Genomic DNA, 15,637 nt, shown 5'->3' with positions numbered 1-15,637 from the left:
ACCACTCGTTAAACAATGACAAAGGGAGTAGCGCCTCTTCCTGTCACAGTAAGCTTCGCGCACGTTTGTCCCGAATGGCAGGAAAACTTACACCCACTCTATCGCCAACCTATCAAGAATAAGTGAATGGGCGCACACTTTAATATATGCGCACTGTATACGCACAATAAATGACGGACTATACCTATGGCGCATGAATGGTCGAATCTGAATGTTTCGTGACGGTCCACAAGAGTAAGCAAGTTACTAGCTGTAATATATATTTGCTACAAGGTATTACAATGTACAAGGCATGGCAAATACAATGTACCAAACAGCTACGTTTCAAGCCTTCTGCGCAGCAAAAACAAATCTATCGAAACTGAGCACACCCACGAGCGATTAGGCAGAAAATAATCTGATTGTGGCCGCACCGAGGAACTTCTGAGTCAGAAACTGACAAGCCATTGCTTCAAAATATTTGCCGAATAAAGAACAAAGAGCAAAACACACTAATCCTGACTGAATTCACAATCGGAGAGCTTGGAATACCTATTTAGCCCTGCTTTTAGAACAAGCACCATATACGCTGCTTGCGCCGTTTGGACATAGCTTAATCAGCTTCGAAAGCGCTTTTGCATGTTCTCTGAAGCTGTGATCAAAGCTTCCTGTCGTCCACCTAGTCACCGTCTACGATATCTCCAAAAACAGAGGTTTTCTAAGCTGCGCCGGCGTCATACACTTCCATTAGAAACAAGGAGGCAGTTGAGGCAAGCGATGGACGCGTCACCACATGATCAAACATGGCGGTGCCCATGGGATCGCTGCGAAAAGGGTCAATAGCCAATTCATAATGACTGATGTCACTTGAAACTGATGGCGTAGAGATCAGGCAGAAAGATGGGAGGTGTGTGTGAAGAAAACAAGTTTTTAGGCAATTTTGTAGGTGGAAAGAAAGAACTTGGTGGTATAAATTACTTGGCAGGCATCAAATATGATAATATGGCTAGCAGTTCGACATCTTGTGACATCATCTGTTTGGATCAACTGATAGTCTGCAACACTTTGGGAATGTTTTACTTGCTTTGTGAACGTTTGTTAACGTCAGGCCTGCCATGTTAGAAAGTGCAACACTTGTGATGTAATAATCTGAAACCGGGAGCACGTCTTTAGTAGCAAGAGCTGGAATTAAACAGCTGCAGCAGACGAAAAGGTAGTGGGGTAACTTTGTGCAGGGTGTGTTCGGATAAAAACAGGAGTCCTGACTATTTTTTATTTTCAGTGAAGATTTTATGAGGTGGGAAAATGTCTCTGTAGAAAGGAATTGATCAACCTTTGTTTTGCAAGCCGCAGTGCGGATATACAGAAAATTATCTACTTCACTAAAGGTGGAGAAGAATATTTTTACATCAGTGGACTTCACCTTCACAGACTCAATTTATTTGCACCTAATGTCCGTTGTTATCAGCCTAGAAAATTGCCTCCAAAAGGTCTATTGCGAGTTGATATTCCGCATTTCTCCTACCATTCCTCAAGAATCGCAGACAGGATGGTTGCCCATGCTTATACTAACCACCTGGCTAGCTCGTCTGCGACGCACGCAGTTCTCCAGAACACCAAAACTAGGGGTGCGTGGATATTCGAAAATTTCGAATAAATTTCTAATTTTCAAATATTTGGTTGTATGCGAATATTCAAAACAAATGTAATATATTGCTGGCTATGTGGGAGCAAGCACAGTTCATAGCATTTGCTTCTATCTTAGAATATGTCTGATTTTGTACTAATTGTTGCGCCTATTTGTGCCGCTGGCGGAATGTTGCCTGTAAAGCACGCTTAGCTACTGGACGTCCAAGCTTTGCTGGAAAGCCAGCTTCTCAATAGCAAGGGGCTTGGATTTGCTAACAGTAAGGGTGCACTCTTTTGCAGCACCATCCCCAATCTGAGCTTTATTGCTTGACAGCAAATGTGATGAGTGATGGCTGGTATAGGGTCAGACGCCTCTTAAGTTTATAGGCACTTGATGTATAATAAGGTACAGGTTGGCGAGAACAGATGGCTAGTGGGAAATACTCAATTTTCCAAGTTAACAAGAGCCAAATACTTTTTTTAGTGTAACCGCTTACTAGTCAAATTTTATTGAAAAGGTAATTGCGATGTTTCAACATGTTAAAATAACCAAACTGGCTAATAGATGCATTTGCATATCATTCAATATTTGAAGCTAGTATTTGCAAATTCTTATATTCACTCAACGACGCACCCCCCCCCCCCCCCCTTACAAAAAAAAATTGTCGCCACTAGCTTAGCACATAAATTAGCTTATATTTTCAATGATCTTTCATCGAATATTGAAAGCGACGCGTCTGTCGCCATTTTGCGATGCGGAGGACGCCAGCTATGCTAGATCTGACTGATGATAGACCATAATAACACCACGAATGTGGTAATTGGTGCAGGTAATTTTCGGACTGATTTTATTGAGAAGTAGAAAGGTGCACATTTTAATCGTGTAATATATTCTGTAATCACTTATTGTGAGCTGGCATTTTCGCTTGAAAATCATCCTATGGCAGTCTCAAAATAGGCATTTTCTGCAATATGGCATGCACCCTAACCTTTGCCAAGACACCCTGCGATTAGAGGGCTCACTAGAGCCAGGTGCATGCGTGCGTGTTGGCCAGACCTGTTTGAATTATCTGGAGAAGGCCTATTTTAACCCTTTCAATGAATTCTGTTTACTGAGAACTTTCACCTTATTTCTTGCATAATCAGAATCATAAAAAGCATACAGCTGCAGAATATATTAAGAATTTTCAATTCTTTAGTGAGTTTTTTCAAGTTGACAGATCATGGACTCCATACGACAACTCACTACAGGAACATTATGTATGAGAACATCAACTACAGTGCATCAACTGCTGTGAAAAAAAAAAAAAGCTGTTAAACATACCTTTGTAGCTCCGTAACCAAATTTGCCACTTGCAATAAAAAATCTACGTTGTAGAAAGTAGGCTGTGAAAAATAAAATGTTTATACCTCTAAACAACGTGTCAGTCGTTAGTTGCGCCAATAGTCAGAAATCTGCACTTGCTTTCACGGAAGTTTAACGTTCACAACTGCAGTGTGCATCACGTGCAGCTGCTGCGCGAACACTGGCTGCTACAATTTTGCATGCATTGAATCAATGAGCGACTCGATCGACGACAGTGCACTTTAGGTGAACATCGGAGTCGGCGTTGTGGGGGTCTTCCCCAACTCGTAGTGTGTGCAATCGCAGCTACGTAGGGTTCGGGCGAATAAGGCAACAAGCAAGTCAACTCAACGTTTATTGCTGCGGGCAATAAAACACACTTGCAGAGGGAAGTCCGCTCTGTATAATAAGTAATAAATAGGCTTGCCTCGTTGCATGTGATAGTCACGCAAGCGAGGTCACTCACGGGTTGCAGCGGGTATATACGTAGGAGCAGGTCAGGTGTAGCAAGGTCAGAGAGGCCCGGGGGTCTCTCGGTCACGCTCTTTTATACCTTTTTACCTTTTCGCGAGGGCAATGTCCTCCTCGGCCGTCGGATGCTTTCCCTCTTCCTGCGCGGGTACGCGCGTCGCAAGAGGCAAGCGAGAACTGGGAGAGGGCAAAGTGCATCTCTCCCGTGGCCGCCCGGCTCCCGCTGCGTGCACATGCGGGAGAAGATGTCCACTTGGCTCCCGCCGCGTGCGCTACGTGCGCAAGCGACGGCGAGCACCCGCGGGAGAAGGTGGCGACGTGTGCTCCCCACAGCGTCAAAGATGGAGCATTGTCAATCTCATCATCACTGCCTTTGCTGTCATCGCCTCCGTCGCAGAACGAGGCAACACCACCTATTTTATCGTCGGTAGTGACATGCTTCCACCGTGTCAGTTCCACTCACTGGTTGTTCCACTCACTGCCTTTGCTGTCATCGCCTCCGTCGCAGAACGAGGCAACACCACCTATTTTATCGTCGGTAGTGACATGCTTCCACCGTGTCAGTTCCACTCCTGGCGCACAAAGCCTGCTTTTTACGTTGATTAGCATGGCCGATTGTTCTAGCCTTCATGATCGTGGTGCTCCCGGTTTTCAGAATCGCCGATATCGACTGCGTGAGCCTATACTTCATGAGTCTATCAGAATTTGCAGCTTCATCTTAAGGGGGGACGCGGCTTTCGCATCGCGAAAAATGGCTAAAAAATCGATTTTTTGAAAATCACATTTTCAGTTTCTGTAACTCTTATTCTATCTGATTCCGAAATATCATCACTGAAAACCAAGTAGAAGTGCTCTAAAAAAAATGTTGTATCAGCCAAGGTGCTGAAAAATTGCACGGAAATCGCGAAAAAACGGCGTTTTTCAAGCCACGATATCTCCGGAACGGCGCAGCCGAGCGCCGCCATCTTGGTCTCGTTGGAAAGCGCATTTCTCCGTCTTCAAATCTGCCGCTTCAGCTATCTCCTCCATACAGAAACAAGCACACAAAAAGCAAATGATTGAAGGTCGTGCCGGAGCCACCGATTGGCCGCGCCCGCCACGTGACTCCAGCGCGGTTCGCCATTGGTCCGGTGCTCGCTCCGTGATGGCGTCGTCTGCTCCGCTTTTTGCGGTCTCCTCGCGAGCTCCGGACAGTTTCCGTAATCTCGACGAGTGTTAAAGCGGGCGCCACGCGGACATCGCAGTAGCGTGACCGATTCCGCTTTTTGTGGATGTCTCAGACCCGCGGCTAAGCATTCCGAGTATCGGTGACGCGGACTTCGCGACCAAGCTTCGGGCACGGAATGCTCGGACACGCGGCTAAGCCTTTCGCGCGTAGGCGTCTCCGACTCGGCGATGAAGCATATCGCGCGCGGACTTCTCGGATCCTTGCCTAAGCATTTCGTGCATTGGCGCCTCCGACTGCGCGACTAAGCAAATCGAGCGTCGACTCCTCGAGCTCGCGGCTACGCATTTCGCGCGTCGGCACATCGCTCATCGAGTGTCGACTCCTCGGACCCGCGGCTAGGCACTTCGCGCGTCGGCACCTCGAGCGTCGACTCCTCGAGCCCGCGGCTAGGCATTTCGCGTGTCGGCACATTGCTCATGGAGTGTCGACACCTCGAGCGTCTATTCCTCGGACCCGCGGCTAGGCATTTCGCGCGTCGGCACCTCGGACATGCGCGATTGAGCTTACCGAGCGTTTGGACCCGCGACCAGGCATTTCGCGCATCGGCACCTCGGACTGCGCGACTAAGCTCGTCGAGCGTCTATTCCGCGGACCCGCGACGAGGCATTTCGCACATCGGCACCTCGAACCCGCGACTTGGCACATCGCGCGCCGACTCTATTGTCGTAATGCCACGATATCTCGTAACAATACCTATCATACCACCCCTTTAATTACCTCATCATGAGCTCTGTTCACTAGGCCACTTGGGCTGGCACAGACACCTGGCAGCAGAAGTGAGGCATGATACAAAAGTACAGGCTGGAAAGCACCTAGCAGCTGCATTGCTGCCTATCTATCAGTGGCTCTCCTAACCCCATAGCCAATGTCAATGGAAGATGATTCAGAAGGCTGCTGAGAGCCTTCATTCAGTAATGCATGGTTGATTCTACCAAAAGAAAACAACGCCTCACTGACTGCACTAGAGGCTGCTATCAATGAGGCAGTCTGCAGATACAATGCTAGAACTACTGTATTTTTATGCCCATATAGTTATGCACCTCACTTGGTTTGAAACCCAGGCACCATGCTCTTTGTAGAGCAGCGTGCGCAGCGCCGGCGAGGCGCCCGCGGGAAGGTGGCGACGTGTGCTCCCCCACAGCGTCAAAGATGGAGCATGTCCATCTCATACATCACTGCTTTGCTGTCATCGCCTCCGTCGCAGAACGAGGCAACACCACCTATTTTATCGTCGGTAGTGACATGCTTCCACCGTGTCAGTTCCACCCACTGGTTGTTTTTGTTTTGCCCTGGCGCACAAAGCCTGCTTTTTACGTTGATTAGCATGGCCGATTGTTCTAGCCTTCATGATCGTGGTGCTCCCGGTTTTCAGAATCGCCGATATCGACTGCGTGAGCCTATACTTCATGAGTCTATCAGAATTTGCAGCTTCATCTTAAGCAACACAGCTTTGTGCCTATTGCACCCTCTAAGCGCACCTACCGCTTCTTCCACTACTTCCGCGGCGCATTTCCACGCTCACTGAGAGAAAAAGGGAGCGCAGGCACTGTTCGCTTCTCGCATTTTATTTTTTTCCTCCTCACCTCTTCTCTGCACGCTCGCACGATAGCCGGCGACGTGGACACGAAGCAGCTGGCGCCATCTTGTGTCACGCTGCACCAACTTGTGACGCTCTCGGATGGGGCGGCGCACTGCGCGGTAGTGGCGGCAGATACGAACTCACTAGGCAAACTTTTCGCCCCGTCTTACAAACGCAAATTTCACAATTATTCTGCATGGAAAACGCCACCCACAAATCAAAATTTTGATTGTTATTCTGATATGCGGTGAATAACCTATCATTATATATGGTTTTTTTCTCATAGCCCTAATGCAAAAGTTGACTCTTAAGTCGACGCATTGTTATAACCAATGTATTGTTATGTGTAGTATTTTATAACTGTACTGCAATGTATTTCATGTCTAGCAGGCTTGAAAAACACCCATCCAGGCACTTGAAAATAATGCCTGAGGCAACACACTGTGAAAAACAATGCAAGGAGTACACCCACTACATACGGCATACTCGACCGAGCAAGTACACACAGCCGTCTATTTTCCCACTTGTTCTACTGAAACATTTTGAACCTGCTATTCAAACTTTCGACACATTTTAAATACCATTACTTTCCTTGGTGCTGTTTTTCATTGATGCGCTTTCTTGGCGTACACAATTGTGTATACACAGCGTCTTTAAGGGTTAAGATTGAAATAGTGAAAGTTTGGGCCCTTGGAAATGTATCGGCGCTAGCAGGGACCTTCGGACAGGACCAATTTAATACAGGTCTACTGTATTCTTCTTCTTTTTTTTTTTTTTTTTTAATTTTCTGTGATAGAACCAGCCGTGGTTGGTTCCCTGAAGTGCACAACCTTTCTACGGTACACAGTCTCTGTTGGTGCAAGGTTTGTCCTGGATTGACAAGACAGATTGAAACAATTTCCTTACACGACCCAAACAGAGGGAATGGTGACAGAAGGCAACGTGCATGGAATCCAGAAGCATGTGCGAAGATTGGGCTGATAGCCACTGGAAGCCACGCAGATCGTATATTAGATATTCATGTTCACATACACACATTCATGTATTCACACATGTAGTTCACATGCAGTAGTTGCATGCTGTGGTATTACATTTAGCTCCTTCAATGAACACAACACTTAACTAGTATGTGGTGATCTCATTCTCAGTCATCACAGTGGCTAAGTAGCTATAGCATTTCACTTTTGAACACGAGGTAGCAAATTTAGCTGAATGTCACTTTGTGTGGCCAGGAACCACAAAACTAGCTTGATGTTACACAAGCTTCTTGTTTTCCTTACACCTTTCCTTGTTTTCCTGACGCCCAGCGTCATCATCATGCTGATTTTATTGTATCAGTCATAGAGCAGCATCATGCACTTTGTGCTTTGCCAGCACTTGAAACAGACATTACAGCCACATGCAAGTGATAGTTGGTTTGAATAGTAGTACAACATAACTACAACACTTGGAAAACGTACTGGCTGACAGGCACAAGATAGTACCCACCATGTCTTCTTGCTCCGTGTTCATTTTCCGCCACTGTAAATATGCCACATATGCTAGTTTTCTTTTTTCTAGCACTTTACGCTAGCTTTAGGTGGCCTGCCATGGATCACCCTGCTCTTTCAGCTAAGCTTTGTTGATTGTACACAATCACAGGCTTGATCCGTGTTGTTCGGTGACAGGGCTGATGTTACGGTACAGTAACAGCTGCTGTACTTGTAGCTTGCAAAATGTCACCACAAAACTTGGAATTCTTGGGATATAATGTTGCTGTTTACTCCATTTAGTGGTCAGTTGGTACATCATAATCTTAATGCTTAGTCTTGACAGGCAAACAAAATTTTTCGTGACACCGATATTTGTGATGTGGTAAGCATTGTGCCTGATGTCTGAAGTATTAGTGCCTTACAAGGTCAACTCACAACTAACTCATGGTGCATGTTCATGAAGCTTGGTAACCTCTCTCGCGTTGTACATTTTGCTGCTCGTATGTTGGCTAAGAAGTTGGAAATTTGAGTGCAATGATTTTTCGGTCCGATGTTTTGCGGCGACAGGTGCAGATGAGGTGGCCCCCAGCGTCGACATCCACTTCGAGCCTGTGGTGCCTTTACCAGAACTGGTGGAGCTGCGCACTGGGGAAGAAGATGAGGAGCAGCTGTTTTGTCACAGGGCTAAGTTGTTTGTGTTTGACAGCCAGAACAAGCAGTGGAAGGAGCGAGCCATAGGCGACATCAAGATCCTGAAGCACAAGACACGGCCCTGTAAGAGCCTTCCTTACATTCATTATTCAGTGCATTTGCATTCATTAGAAAACTGCGCATCTCACCTGAACAAAATTTGTCGCATTTGAAAGAAAGCATCACATTCTACTTATTTGTGGGAACATAGTTTTTGTATAGGTCCTCACATTGCTTGAAAAAGCGTATTAAGGTTTCCTAATTTTAAAATTTTCTAGAACAGATAGGCAGTCACCTTCTCAGTTCACCTAACACAGTTCAAGGTGTACAAGGTCACCATTACATTTAAGCTTTTTTTCAGCGTCCTTCGAGGGTCAAAGACGTAAATGTACGGTGCCACAAACAAGTCTCAAAGGGTCGATGCCGTTTATTTACGGTGCCATCTGCATGTTTGAAAATCGCACCAATTTTTCAATTCTGTTGCCCAGCAAGCACTGCCACCCGTGTGGATACAAGAATTATATTGACAACAGTTCGTGGATCTGCGCATGTGCAGGCGTGCAGTGGTTAGTTTTGGTTTCGTCTTGTGGACTTTTTCCGTTTGGTCGCGCTCACAAAAACTGATGTCTATCTGGTTTGTAATCTCCAAAAGGGTCACTGCTTCATGCTTGCTGGTTTATTGCTCACAGGGGTGCTTGTATATCGTCGAATCTCGTTAATTTGAACACACTTAATTCGAACTGACGCTGTGGTCCCGTCAAAGATATATGTATTCCTATGGGCGAAAACACCCGGTAATTCGAATGCGAAAGCATTTGCGACGGTTAATATGAACATACGGCGCACCGACAATGCTCTCAGCAGCGTGCAAAATCAGGCGGCGGCGCCTCCGACCGGCATTGCTCTGACACCGCCATAGAGCAAAACCTTAGTAGAGACCCCTCAATGCCGTGCGCATAGAAAAAAAAAAACGCGACGGAAATTTCACTCTCTCAAATGGCAAGGTCGCTGTTTCTGCGTCGCGCCGGAACACGCGTGTACATGCCGACATCTCGGCCAACACTGCGGCTGTGGCGCAGAGGGAAGTAGCAGCGGAGGCCCAGTCCGGCCAACTTCCCGATAACGGCAGAAAACGAAACTTCAGGGAGCGAGCTAAGCTGGCGCCGGCACGGCGGCGGGCGCGCACGGAGACAGTCGAAGGTGGGGGAGCTACGAGAAAGTTGAGAGGCAAGGCAAGGGGAGCCACCGAAGTGACGGCGTTGCCAAGGCCAAATCCGCTTCTCTTCCGCTATCCTCCCTCACTTTCGACGGTCTCCGCGTGCACCCGTCGCCATGCCAGAGTCACCCGCTGCCTGTAGTTTCGTTTTCAGCCGTTGTTGGGAAGCGAGCATTGGCCGGCGTGGGCAGTTTCGCGGTCCTCGCTCGCTGTGTGTAAGTCCTTCTTTTAATTTGAACAAATTTTCGGGCCCCTTCGAGTTCAAATTACCAAGATTCGACCGCAAACGATACTGCCATATACGGACGATAGTGCCATGCCTGTTTCTTTTCTTGAAGACTCGCGAGAACTGATTGCCCCTCATTGGCGGTGAAACGAAGGATTACTGCAAGTTCCTTCGGGGGGCTTGACAGTTTGCCAATACCATCTAAACAGCACTAATTTCGATTGCTTCACGGGAAATTGTCAAAAAAATGCACTTTTTGCGAGTGTGCAGACGATTGCGCGTCTTACATCTTAGTTGCAGCACTCAAATGCGTAAGGAAAGAAAAACGGTTAAACAAAAGGCGGGGGAGTTAAGTCGACCTCAGGGGGGGGGGGGGTTACAACACCCGAGTCCCCCCCCTGTCGGTGCGCCACTGGCATGAGTCCAAGCGTGATAAAATCGTCGCCTGCGCACCGTATGTTCGAGTGAAAGCGCGTGGGGGACACGCGCCTTCACTGAAAGCGAACACACAGCGGAGAGCAAAGGCAAGTTCCATTGCGCGAAAGGCCGTGGGGGTATGGGAGGGAGGGAGGGGGTTTTGCTATCACAATTGATGCTTCGCCTTTCGGGCAAAACTTAGACATTTTTTTTTTTTTTAATTATTACTTTGTCTGCTTCATGCGAAGATCGTGGGTACTTGGACATTAACCTTTCAACGTTCGTAAATTTAAACGGATGCAAAACTCCCAGTCGCACGCTTCGATTCTTGGATACAGGCGGCTGCTTGGTCTACATGTTTTGCATACGTGCATGGCTTGAAAATCGTTGTTTCGGATATACTGCGATACCGCTTCGCGTATAGTGCACATATTCACAACTACGGCGACCTACGTTATAAGCGGTCTACACTGTATATATAAATATGTATATATATATATATGTGTGTGTGTGTGTGTTTTTATTGCACAGTTTATTATTTCGATTATGCTTCAAAAAAATATGTAGGTTGCTTTTGGAATTTTGATAGGTATGACTTAAGAGTAATATTGTAAAATGTCATTTTCTTTCAGGTGTTCTTGAGTAGAACTTGAAACATTGGGCAACAGCGCAAACAGACGACCACAAGAAGGGAGACACGTACACACAAGCGCTGTGTGTACGTGTCTCCCTTCTTGTGGTCATCTGTTTGCGCTGTTGCCCAAAGTTTCAAGATGTACCAACTCGCCCAAAAAGAAGTATTGATGAAGTTCTTGAGTAGAGCTGCTAGTAAGGCAGCTGTAGCTTTTATGTAATAAAATGTTCAGCACGACAGAACAGATATGTTGAACCGTGCACTTTCCAGCCATTATATCTCAGATGGGTAACTCACTGTCGTACTGGCACTTTTTTCTTTCTTCCTCCTTTTAGGCTGTTTCCGTGTGCTCATGAGGAGAGACCAGGTGCACAAAATTGCCTGCAATCACTCCATCACAGAGTTCACAAAGCTGTCCCCACTGTCGACTTCATCCAACTCGCTTACATGGAAAGCATTGGACTTCTCTGAAGGACAGACTTCTCCAGAAGCCTTTGCCGTCCGCTTCAAGGTACAGAGTTGTGCGCTTACCATATTCACAAACCAACCTGGTAGTAATTGACTTTTCTATTGTTGCTTAGTGTATTTGAAAGACAAACCTTATATTTCAATTTTTCACTTTTGTGAAATGTAATTGTACTTCTATGTCATCGTCATGGCTCACCAATGCTATGGCTGCCATATTGTTTACAACAATGTAGAGAGTTGCAAGGCCAAAATCTCGTAATGTCTTCTGCGACATTTGTTTGCAACTATGACACTGCGCAACTACACTATCAGTGTATGTTCCTGTAGTTGTTCCCGAGGTGCTGGTAAGCTGGCATCCAGTTAATGTCGTTTTCTTGTCAGACTGGCCACTGACATATTTTAGAGCATGTCCTTGAGACTGCAAGCGAGAATGATGCGTACACAGCATTGTTTTTAAACCAGCACAAGAGATAAGACTTGCAGTGTGCAGTTTGATCACATTACTTTGTGCGCTCAGTCGCGAAACGTCTTTTTTTTTTTTTTTTTTTTAATGGCTGAGCACATATGCTGGCCACACGTCCTGTTTTATAGGTATTCTGCCACGTGTGCAAAAAGTGGGCGTGCCAAGATGAAGTACCATCATCTGTGCTGTCTTTCTCCGCGTTTTCTATTTGAGATTGCATAATCTCGAGTTTCCGATAAGTGTTGAAGCAAGAGGCAGACGAAGCATTTGCTCCCCTTTGCCGGCACTCTTTGTGATAGCGTCCCACTACGGGCAACACTATCAGCCACAATGGTGGAGTGGATGCAAAAGCGTGGCTGGCTTTGCTTCATACTGTTTATGTGAAGATATCGATGACACGGCATGAAAACACATATTTCGTCGCCGGCTCTCAAGTTTACCAGGATTATGTTTTTGCATTCAAATTTGTTTTTTCTAATTACCCAATAATCCAGGAAATTTTGCAGTTCCTTCTGTGTAAGAAAAATCTTTCGGTGACTGTACTCATTTGCATTAAAAAAAATCTTCATTTCAGTATAACATAATTTCAATATAACGAAGCAAAGTGCCGATTCTACCAATTTCATTATATCGGTTTAACTGTACATGTTCAATGAAACCTCGATCTGAAAAGGAACAATTTTATGAATTTTAATATTTCATGGTGAGAAATAAACATTTTCTTTGCTTCCTTCTTCCTGTTCGTTCTGAATGCTGCCTCTGTAGAATGCAGAAGTTATGGACAAGTTTGCCAAAGTGTTTGAAGAGTGCAGGCTGGCTGTTGTGGAAAGGGGAAGCCAACAAGGTAAAAACTACTGTTCCTATACCTAATTTTTTTTTCTATGAGCTTGCATCAAGTTCAGGCTGTGAATGCTGTCAGCAATGTGCTATAAGTTCAGCTAAAGTTACGTGATGACTGCTAGTCAAGTGGCATTCTTACCCTGTATGCACAGAGGTATTGGCATGGGATATTTCCTGACTGCCAGTGCCTGTATGTCTGCTGGAAAACAGTGGCAGGTTGTACTAAGGCAAAGAAATGTGTAGAGACTGAAATTTTTTCTGCTTTTCTTAATAACATATTGAGATTTAAATTGTTTTAAGAGAGAGTGCGCTCCATGCAGAGCTTGGCTTTCTTCCCTTCTCGTATGCACTTCAAGCAGCTCAATGTATCACTTGTTCAGTAGTGTTTGGTGTTGCAGTTTTGACACTCGTTTCACTCGTGCAGCTTAATGCAAAGGGTGCAGGCAGTATGCAAAGTCTGCAACACTCCTACCCTTGTAAGAAAAGCAGTGCTAATGTTGTCAACCATTATTGCAACAATTGATCCCTGCACTGTGGCCAGGAAAGAACGCACATGTCCCTTCACTCTCTGAATTATTTTGTTCATATACTTCTCTTTGTTATTACAATTCTGACCTCATTAAATTGAGTTGTTAGTCATCAATTTCATCAACTTAAAAAGGTTTAACTTGTCAGGTCATGAGAAAGAAGACACTGTTATGTCCCCAACATTAGGGAGCAGTGCAAAACTGCGAAGTAGTCATTTTCATGTTGCCATTCTTTTATAACATGGGCTGTTGTAGAGTTTTGTTGGCGATGCATCATGTAGTATTCTGCCAATATTTGGAAGGTCACAGTGTTTGTGGGACAACAAGGCAAGCAGCACTGTAGATAATTGTGTGTGTTTACGTTCCAACATACTTAAAGGGAAACTGAAGTGGTTTTAAAATTCGAAGATTTACGGGGGTTTGGAAGACTGACAGAGTATAACTCAACTGCTGCAGTTATTTTCTCGATTATGCGCGTGGCAGCGCCGCAATCGCGCTTTAAATTTTCGTTGAAGCTCCGCCGCCTTTGCACGCCCAGCATAGCATCGAAAGACAGGGCACGAGGATGACGTCAATACAGGGGTCACGTGCGCGCGCTCCCTTCGAATCACGCTCCTCGCGCATACCCAAGATTACGTCATGATTGTGTTCGCCATCAGAGCCCGTTAAACGACGCGCGGCGTCTCCCGCAGACGCTGCGGGTTGTTTTTGCTAAAATAAAGCAACTTTCGGTGGCTTCTCGCCTCATAAACTATCGTAATTGATTCAAAGCTCACTTTTTTCGACAAGTGATTCAGTTGCCCTTTAAGTCTCCGAGTGTCAGTCTTTGTTGCCACAACACATTGTGGTGACCTTGTTTTCAGTATACCCAGTTTGCTGAAACTATGATAATGAATACGACACGAGAAACTTGTAGACGACAATGCATCCTGTTTAAATTATTTGCATTTTAGGAATTCTCATGCATTAACAGTATGACCAACATATTTTCTCAAAACATACAGTGCCAACAATAAAAACATAGTCGCCAACCGATAATTTGGATTCGATGAGGATTACGAATAGGTCTGAATAATCAGGAGTCTGAAATACCGGATTCGCCAGAAGATAAGTGACTTTATCCCACAAGTGGCAAAAAAAAAAAAAAAAAAAAAAAGGGTGTGCTGTATTATCGCTACATCGCTTTTGGGTATACCTTCAATTTCACATTACTAGCACAAGATCCATCGGTGTCCACGAGCGACAGCATCCTTGGCACAGTGCCAAGCACACTATCTTATCAGAGTGAAGAAACGCTGCAGCCCATTGATGTGCCTTGCGTTAGTCGCGCAGAATATCGCGAAAGTGATTGTCCGAGAATACGGCTCAAGTTTGTCAATGCATTGCTAGGTGCACATGCACTTGCCTGTATGACAGTCTTCTGTGGTCACGATTTTCTAGCGAAGCATGCTTCTTATGCTATTTCTTCTCGCGCTTTTCGCACTAAGTAGGAGGTCAGAGTGACACTCTGCCTTCATTATCATCGGGATCAGACGGCCACGAACGGTGCATAAGAGTACATTCGAATCCCCCTACAACGAAGTTTCCGCCACAACGAAGATTTTACCATTCCCCGTCAGCTGCCCATAGAAAGTAATATAAAAAAAGTCTCTCCATAACGAAGGCGTTTTATTCGGAATTTCCGCTTCAACGAACTTTTTGAGAACGAAAAATTGGGACTGAATTGAAGTTGGAACTGCCGAGTAGTCAAATTAGAAGGCCCTTCCAAAGCTGTGACGATCGTATGTCCGCTTGAACGAGGTTTTTGCTAACGAAATCAAGTTCGAAGTACCGATTTACGCCACTGCAATTATAGCCACACGTGGTGATTACGCGCCTGCGCAAGACCGCACGGGATCACCACAATCGCTGCCGTTTTCTGCGGTGTGTGTGTCCGGTCGAAATGGCTACGCCAATGAAGAAGCGTAAATTTCTCTCTCTCTCTCGAGAAGGCACATATGATCGCCGAGGCAGAAAGCGTAAGGAAAAAATTTCGCAGTTTCGCCCGAAAGGCGAAGCATCGATTACAATAGCAGATTAGTAGACAGCTATACGAACGAAGCATCGTAGTTTCATCGGCTGTACAAGCTTGAAAACATTTGCTTATGAATTAAATTACCAAACACGGTGTCACGAGCGCCCAGGTAAACATGAAAACATCACGCTCGATGACCGCGGAAACTCGGTATCAACACGCTGGAATGAGAAGGCGCGCAAATAGCAGCGAGTGAATTGACCTCCGTGCTGTCTCTCGCTTCAACACGAATTAAACGTCGAAAGCACAGCGCACACGACTCTACCGGCACTAGTTGCACTTTGCCCACATTGCAGATAGCTTTCAAGATACGGCGGCCGCGCCGCAGCCGCTGTTGTCAACGTGATGCCAACATCTCGTCGTCTGGGGAAAATGACAC

At 45.8% G+C, this 15,637-nt stretch overlaps 1 protein-coding gene across 1 annotated transcript in view; it reads left to right on the top strand.

Moving 5' to 3' along the window:
• Nucleotides 1-12,702, top strand: part of LOC119440619 (E3 SUMO-protein ligase RanBP2) — a 125,110-nt gene extending 112,408 nt beyond the window's left edge. The window contains exons 33-35 of the mRNA XM_037705514.2: nucleotides 8,271-8,477; nucleotides 11,222-11,397; nucleotides 12,583-12,702. Of these exons, the coding sequence (XP_037561442.2) occupies nucleotides 8,271-8,477; nucleotides 11,222-11,397; nucleotides 12,583-12,687 (488 nt within the window). The 3' untranslated portion in view covers nucleotides 12,688-12,702. The remainder of the gene's footprint in view (nucleotides 1-8,270; nucleotides 8,478-11,221; nucleotides 11,398-12,582) is intronic.
• Nucleotides 12,703-15,637: the final 2,935 nt, after the last annotated feature.

This window comes from Dermacentor silvarum, chromosome 2, assembly GCF_013339745.2.
Source record: "Dermacentor silvarum isolate Dsil-2018 chromosome 2, BIME_Dsil_1.4, whole genome shotgun sequence".
Taxonomy (NCBI): domain Eukaryota; kingdom Metazoa; phylum Arthropoda; class Arachnida; order Ixodida; family Ixodidae; genus Dermacentor; species Dermacentor silvarum.
Note: the sequence above shows the minus strand (reverse complement) of the source record. Positions and strands in the feature narration are given on the sequence as shown.